The 8,277-nt window shown below is 42.3% G+C and overlaps 1 protein-coding gene across 1 annotated transcript in view; it reads left to right on the forward strand.

The window, feature by feature from the left end:
• Window positions 1–7,619, forward strand: part of LOC109514830 (zinc finger protein ZXDC) — a 21,878-nt gene extending 14,259 nt beyond the window's left edge. Inside the window, exons 5-10 of the mRNA XM_019868227.1 lie at window positions 2,129–2,299; window positions 2,770–3,554; window positions 4,478–4,556; window positions 4,673–4,824; window positions 6,433–6,534; window positions 6,775–7,619. Coding sequence (XP_019723786.1) covers window positions 2,129–2,299; window positions 2,770–3,554; window positions 4,478–4,556; window positions 4,673–4,824; window positions 6,433–6,534; window positions 6,775–6,861 — 1,376 coding nt within the window. The 3' untranslated portion in view covers window positions 6,862–7,619. The remainder of the gene's footprint in view (window positions 1–2,128; window positions 2,300–2,769; window positions 3,555–4,477; window positions 4,557–4,672; window positions 4,825–6,432; window positions 6,535–6,774) is intronic.
• Window positions 7,620–8,277: the final 658 nt, after the last annotated feature.

Consider the following 8,277-nt stretch of genomic DNA (forward strand, 5'->3'; position numbering starts at 1 on the left):
AAAAAATTTAACAAAATAACCGTAAAACATAAAACAAGAAGACATTGAACCCAGCGCTCCGCGGCCGGCGCCGCCGCCATCTATTTAGTTTTCTCCCCACTCCGGACTCGGGGGGCCGGGGCGCGCCGCCGCCTCTGCCGCCCTCCTCCGCCCTCGGTTTTTACTCGGCTCGTGGTGTTCATCAAATAGTTCGCTGAATATTTTCGATACATCAATGGATGCTATTTTCTTCGTCGCGAGCATGCGACTGTAACACAGAAAACGTGGTTTAAACTGTCATCGGAGATTGCGGCCGCCGCCATGTTTCAATGTTGTTGACAGACGACAGGGCAAACGACGACGCACTCAACGTGAATATCGCGAGAATTTGCACCGATGTAAACCCTCTACACAAAAATGTAGAGGGTTGTTTGAAAAAAATGACGACCGTAAAGTTTTTTTTCGACGTAGAAATTCTCGGTCGGTCGGGTTACCGGAAACACACTACTTTTTTTTTTTTGACGCCTTAGATAAAATACATTGAGCCTGCTGATTTTTTTCACATGAGAAAAAAAATTCTCAACCGAAATATGATATTGTAAAATAATGTGGACATGTCCAATGTGTGAAAAGGCTCAGTAGTAAGTTATATATTTTTTTCCAATCTTTAAAAAAAATGTTGGACTCCCACCTCTTTACTGGTCATCAAACAAGACGATAAATCCACCGGGCGCACGAATGAATGATGACCAGTGTAATTTTCTCATCTCCTAAGTCAACTCTCTCCTTCATTTCATCTGGTTTATGAATTTTCTGTTTGCACACGATGCCACCAAACAGCACAGTGACTATTTGTCACCGTTTAATTAGCCCGACTGACTGCTTACAATTTTGAAGACACCTGTGATGTTAATTACTCAACACACCTTGCTTAAAAATGTCCCAATGTTTTTTTTTTTTGTTTTTTTTTTTTTTTTTGGTTTGTTTGTTTGTTTGAAAGGTTACTATAATTTTTGCCGTGGCTTGTTTTTTATTTTAATTTTACTTTTTGAATTGAACCAAAATTAAAACGCAATTTGTATTTATTTTTTTCTTTCATTAGCAAAGGGGTGGGCGGCCCGTGGTTAGCGTGTAGACCTCACAGTGCAGAGGTCGTGGGTTCGATCCCGGCTCCGGCCTTCCTGTGTGGAGTTTGAATGTTCTCCCTGGGCCTGTGTAGGTTTTCTCCAGGTATTCCGGTTTCCTCTCACATTCCAAATACATGCATAGCAGGTTAATAAAACACTCTAAATTGTCCCGAGGTGTGAGTGTGAGCGTGGATGGTTGTTCGTCTCTCTGTGCCCTGCAATTGGCTGGCAACCAGTTCAGGGTGTCCCCCACCTACTGCCCGAAGACAGCTGGGATAGACTCCAGCACACCCCGCGACCCTTGTGAGGATAAAGCGGATCGGAAAATGGATGGATAGCAAAGGGGTCGAATTTTCTCCATGTGTCTGTGTTAGAGGAATCTATGAGCAAAATTGTATCATGTTTAAAGTTTCATTTAATTTGGGCACATCTAAACGTTTGGGTGCGTATCCAGCACCCCCAAATGCCTGTGCACAAAGGCGCCGGCCACCTGGCCGGAGGGCTGTTGAAGCCCACAATTAGCATGTCAATGCAGGTGGGCAATCACAGGGGAGGGGGTGAAACTCGGTCACAAAAGGGGAATGAATAATTTGGGAACAGCGGTTGAACAACAAAAGACGAGTTGAGAACACCCGTCGCGGCCAGGCGACATTTGTCGTCCGCAAAGTCTGCAACATGTTGATACAGTGTAGACCAGACAGAAAGGCGCCAATGTACCGTGGTTCAAAGCTTAAACTCAGGTAACCAATCACTACTGAGGGGCCGGACCGGGGGTGCGGTATGCAAATGTCGGGGCAGTGTTTTCCTTGTATGTTACAATAAAAGTCGGAATTGGCGGGAAGGGAGCTCGAGAGTGTGATCATCGGAGCAACTACCGTCGTTCGCTCTCAGAGATCCCCTCCCGCCGATATTGAAGACAATTTTCCTGTGTGCCGAGTCATTTCTTTAACTTTGTCCGAGAAAATCTCTGACAGTCTGCATTTCCTAATGTTGGCAACTTTCATTTCTTCTATGTTCTTCAGGTTGTAATGCAAAATTTTCAGCTCGCAGCAGCCTCTACATCCACACTAAGAAACATAAGCAGGACGCCAGCACCCTTCGGACTCGGTGTCCTGTGTCCAACTGCTCCAAACACTTTTCCTCCCGGAGCACTCTAAAGAGTCACATGCTTAAGCAACACCAACTTAGCCCTGGTTAGTAAGCATTTGTGTTGCCCTCATTGTGTCTGTGTAGATTCTCGCTCATCCAGGTGGTGTTAATCAACAAAGTTTGAGTGGGGACAACTGGAGGTTTTTGTTTGTTGACAGTGGTTTACAGTTAATCCAAAAGGCTTCTTCAGTTCAACGGTTTTAGATGCGAAGTCTCCCTACTTTTCCTCGTAGAAATTGGGAGTAGTCATAATGGGGATGTTGTTGCTCATCTTTTGGATTCAAGGTGATGTTCAACAAACTAAAACAAATCCCGATGCCTTAAACCTTTATGGATATTGATTTCATTATTCAACTGCATACACAAAATACAACTATCTTGAAGATGGGATTGATTTTCCTTTTTGTTTTCACAATTGTTGTCCCTGTATTTTGTGTTTCTGTGTAACTCAGGAATGCAAGAAGCTTTCGTCTTGTCTTGAGTTTTAACAAAGATGAACCCTCTTCCTTCCCAGATGTTATGAACCAAATGGAGACCACACCCACCCTGACCCCCAGCAGTGAGCTTATTAGCCCCACTCCAGTAACAGTTCCCGGGTCAAGCATTCCTGGGAGTGACCAGCTGACTAACTTGGACTTAAGCTCACTTTTCTCGAATGTGTCTGGAACCACGACATCTCCTGTTGGTATTGGTGTTGGGGTTCCTGTTGGTGGGAGCAATTCAAACTCCAGTGGCACTTTCACGATGGACCTCTCCCTGGTCAGTTCAGGCATCCTCACTTTTGACCCATCCTCAGGTGGCACAGCTCTTTGCACTTCTAACAGCACCACGGTGGCCAGGCCTGTGGACCCTCTCATCCTGGCACCCGGAATTGAAATGGGTCATCACAGTTTGGGTGGTACAGTTGGGGATGTCCTACCCCCTCAGGGAACCCTCAATCTCGATGATGTGCAGAGCGTCACACCAGAGGCGCTGGGAGCTCTTGCGTCTCTGTCCATGCAGGGTCACAGTTCCCTAACTGACCCCACACTTCACCACCCACTTGGCTCCTCCGGTGCTCTTGGCGTAGAACCTGCAGCCTCCTTGGCAGTTGCCCCCGTTTCAGAACTGTTGCCCTCACCCGCAAAGATGGGAGAAGTGGGTGGCCAGGGAAGGGCTGCGACTCTTTGTTGTGTAGAAGTATCAGGTAGTCAAGATGGAGGAAAGGTTCTCACACAGTTTGTTTTCCCTGGTCGCAGCAGCAACTTAAGCTTGCCGAAAGACATAGAGATCAATGCAGTGTCACACAGCAGTTTCTCGGTGAGACACTTCTTTTTTTCTTTTCTTTTTTTTTTTTTTTTTAAATCAGAAAATGTGTGATTATTAGGTCATGTTCTCAGTCGCGTTGTGATGTGTATATTGAATCAGTATCCATAAAGCTGTTTTTGTGCAGGCTTAGATAAAGGTATACATGCAAGATTCGATTTTAATGGATTATTAAACGTGTGAAGTAGAACACATGTAATTTGTTTTGAGACTGCTTGCGAACAGAAGCAGTTTCCCCATTCAATGGAAAGGAAGCAGAATTAGTTCCTCGCCCTAAACAAAGTTATAATTAATAATAATAATAAGAAGGAAACCTTTATTTGTCTCACAATGGAGAAATTCCCAATTTACAGCAGCAAATTTATGAAAGGAAGAAAGTAGAAGAACAAAAAGTACAGGAGCTGCTGTCAAGGCAGCCTTTTTGTAATTTTTTTGTACTGGTTTTATAGTTCAAAAGAAAAAAAATCTATGAACTCTTTATCGCCTCTTATACCTTGTGAATAGTACAGAGCACATGACAACCATTCTTATGTTAAGCATTTTTCTTTTTTTATCACAATGCTTCAGTACTACAATAGGAATTCCGATTAGCGTCTTAAAAGTGCGAATAATAATAATAATTAATAGTGGAGCCATTCTGAGGGGTAATCTACAGGAAAAAACAAAGCTACCTGAAAAACATGACCCTGCAAGCTAACAATATTTCCACTGTGCAAACGAAAGTACAACTGAGTGTTCTCTAAAGTTAGGAACCGATTTGTTTAAAAAATATTGTTTGTAAACCGTGATTGGAAATTCCACTGTGACAGATTTTTGGCCTTGTATGTTTGCGTGTGTTTCCTATACGATATGTTTAGTTAATCTTTGGTTTGCTCAAGACACGCAGTGACCGAAATTATCTCTTTTTTTTTTTCCAGAATGGCGGCTCTGCAAGGACAGACTACAGAGCTATTCAGTTGGCCAAGAAAAGGAAGCAGATTTGCCCTATCGTCTCTGGTAACACAAACACAGATTATTGTTCGCTATAATTTGAAGCACCCCCTAAAATCTGTCTTTTGCAAAATCTAAAATGACTTGCGAACATGCTAATTTTCTTTTTTATTTAAATTCAGGGGTCTCGGGAGTAACTCAGAGAAAAGCAAAGGGAGCTAAATCCACTCCATCTAATGCTCGCTATAATGAAGTAGCTGCAGCGTCTTATGGGGGCTTGAATCTGCGGGACTCTGTCACTGGTGCTCAATTTGTCCAAATTCAGCTACTACAGGTGAGATTACATGTCAACCAACATATTGTAAAATAAATAAAATAGAATAAAAAACGGATTCCGAAAGAACTCCGGTGCTGTGCCTGATTTCTGGCGTAAGATATTTTTGGTCAAGACCCGCCTTACAGGTGTGTCTTGTTAATAAACTAAACAAAACATCGTTTTAGGATTAAAGGGGTGATCTCAAGATAATCGGATTTTGTGATCATCAGAGGCGGGGTTTTTTTTCGAAACTAACTTGCGCTGCACATTTTCTGTGGGCGCCGCCAATAGTACGGTGCCAATCTTTTCCTTCACGTAACTATGGCGGAAAGGAGTCAGTTGTCACATGCCCATATTAATTGGTGGGGCCCTACTTTTTAAAATTAATTTAGCTTTCGTAAGCTTCCCAATTATAGTCAGTGGCCATTTTTTCAAGTGTGTGTATTTTAGGGACAATCTCATCTCACTTGTCTTAGGGTCATACAAATACATTTATCTTCCATGCCGAAGGGGAAGTATACATCAAGAAGTCAAAATTCGCTGAACCTCTCAACTATACAGCATGCCGTCTGTATAAGTCGCAACAAAAAAAATCCATCATGAAGGAGGGGGAAAAAAAACATAATTCCAGAGCTGCCAAATTTAAAGATTGTCTGGATTTTTTGTTGAATGAAAATCACTGAGCACATGCCACGTTATGGCCGTAACATTGAATGTTATTGATCTTAAAAAAGAGAATTTTCTGCCAAGAATGTGACTCAGCCAACTTGACTTCTGGCACATATTCTTTTTCTTTTATTGATTAAGCATCACTGTATTTCAAAAAATGTTCCCAAAATCCACATAAATGCAAAGGAAGTGGCCAAATACACATGCAAAGTTCATTATACCCAATTCTAATGAAGGTGGGACGTTGTGATAAACATAAATATATACAGAATACAATGATGTGCAAATCATCTTCAACCTATTGAATTGAATCCACTACAGAGCAAAGATATTTCATCTTCAATCTGATAGAATTTGTTTTTAGTAAATGATCATTAACTTTAAATTTTATGGCTACAACACATTCTGAAAAAGCTGGGACAGGTGGCAAAAAAGAAAAAGTTGAGGAATGCTCATCAAACGTGTCTGAAACATCCCACGAGTGAACAGGCGAACTGGGAAGAGGTCAGGTGGGTGCCATGATTGGGTAAAAAAGGAGCTACCCCGAATTGCTCGGTCATTCACAAGCAAAGGTGGGGCGAGGTTAACCTCTTAACTGTTTAAGTAAAATCTTTTTCATAGATGCCACTGCTTATTTGAGCAAGACAATGCCAAACCACAATGTGCACATCTTACAACAGCGTGGCTTCGCCGTAAAAGAGTGTTGGTACTGCTTTCCTGCAGTCCGGACCCGTCTCCCATTGAAAATGAGTAGCGCATTGTGAAGCATAAAATATGACAACAGAGACTCCGGGATTATTGAACAGCTGAAGCTGTAGATCAAGGATGGGAAAGAATTCTACAGACCAAGCAATTAGTTTCTTTCTTTCCCAACCTTTTTTTTTTTTTTTTTTTAAACTCAATTGTAAAAATATAATTGTGACTGATACTGACTATGGTCTATTTTTTTTTTTCCAGGATAACCCCGGCAGTGATGGTGATCTAGCTTTTCAGCTCAGCTCCCAGCCATCCCCCTCTCACTCTCACCTCACTGTTGACCTTCCTGTCAATATTTTACAGGTATGTTGTTGTTTTTGTCAAAATGATTTTCATTAATATTAAAAGCATGCATTTTAAATAAAAACATTTCATTGGTTGTAATTTTATGGAAAATGTAGTATTAAACTGGAATGAATTTGAAAACGTATGTCACTTTTGCAAATTGACAACCATGTGATGCAAAAAAAAAAAAAGAACTTTCCCCTTTTTGGGTTAACTTTTGATTCAAACCAGTCAACATTTTCCTATTTTTTTTCACAGGAAACCACGGTAAGCACAGAGGAAAATAGTGGGTCTGATGACTCTCAGTTCACAGGAAGCACAATCAACCTTCAAGACCTTGAGTGACCTACCACTTTTCTTTCCATGCCACTGGTACACTGTTTACATCAGAAAAATGCAGCCAAGTTTGACTAATCATTTATATGCCATTTATCTGACTTCAGTAGAATGTTGATTTGCAAGATCCGCCCATTCATTTCCTACTGTTGTTCATGGTCAAAGGTAAAATCAAGCCTAGTGCCAATCATCATTGTCTAAGAGCCAAGGTTTGCCCAATACCATTAATAATGCACCCCTCGAAAAGAGGTGCAGTGGAGCCTTTGCTTCCCATTGAGAATGGTTTCCCCAAATTTGAGATACTAAGCCCAAATCAAGCCAGATCCCTCTAAAGTAAAGCAGAGCAGCACATGATCCCTGAGTCATCATGACATCAATGAAAAGCGCCAATTAAAAATGAACTTCATACCTGAATCATTGGCTACTATCATTTTTTTCCAATCCATGTGCATTCATATAGATCCCTGCCATCACAAATTGAGATGTTTTCATTATGTTTATGTTTACATTAATGGTCTTTACCTTAGTGCTACTTCACTTTGCATGTCACAGTTTGCTGTTTACTCTCTATTTGCCTTACAACTGACATCATACACGTCCATGTTTTAATAATTTTCCACAATTTCCATTTCTCAAATGTGAGCTTTTATAGGGCAACAGCGGGATGTGTGAAAATTATTTCATGTGTTACGGATGTTTATTTGTTGTATTTGGAGCTGTTATTAAATCAGTGAGCCAAACACAGACTAATAAAACAATTAAAAGCACTATCACTGTTGTGTTTCTTAAGAGGTTGTGTTTTTCAGCAGAACACAGAACCAGACAAAGAAATGCCCCAAAGATCTACATTACCAAATTGAGAAACAGTCCTTGTATGGTAAATTTAACACTCAGGGGTGCGGGCAAATGGAAAAAAAATTGCGGGGGATCGGGACCAGGCTGTCTGAGGATGATCCATCCATCCATTCTCCACCGCTTATCCGGGGTCGGGTCGCGGGGGCAGCAGCTTTAGGAGGGAAGCCCAGACTTCCCTCTCCCCAGCCACTTCTTCAAGCTCTTCCTGGCGGATCCCGAGGCGTTCCCAGGCCAGCTGGGTGACATAGTCTCTCCAGCGTGTCCTGGGTCGTCCCCGAGGTCTCCTGCCAGTGGGACATGCCCGCACCAGGGAGGCGTCCATCCTAATTAGATGCCCGAGCCACCTCATCTGGCTCCTCTCGATGTGGAGGAGAAGCGGCTCTACTCTGAGCCCCTCCCGGATGACCGAGCTTCTCACCTTATCTCTAAGGGAGAGCCCGGACACCCTGCGGAGAAAACTCATTTCGGGGGCTTGTATCCGGGATCTCATTCTTTCGGTCACGACCCATAGCTCATGACCATAGATGAGGATTGGGACGTAGATCGACCGGTAAATTGAGAGCTTCGCCC

Source organism: Hippocampus comes, unplaced genomic scaffold, assembly GCF_001891065.2.
Source record: "Hippocampus comes isolate QL1 unplaced genomic scaffold, H_comes_QL1_v1.1 scaffold191, whole genome shotgun sequence".
Taxonomy (NCBI): Eukaryota; Metazoa; Chordata; class Actinopteri; order Syngnathiformes; family Syngnathidae; genus Hippocampus; species Hippocampus comes.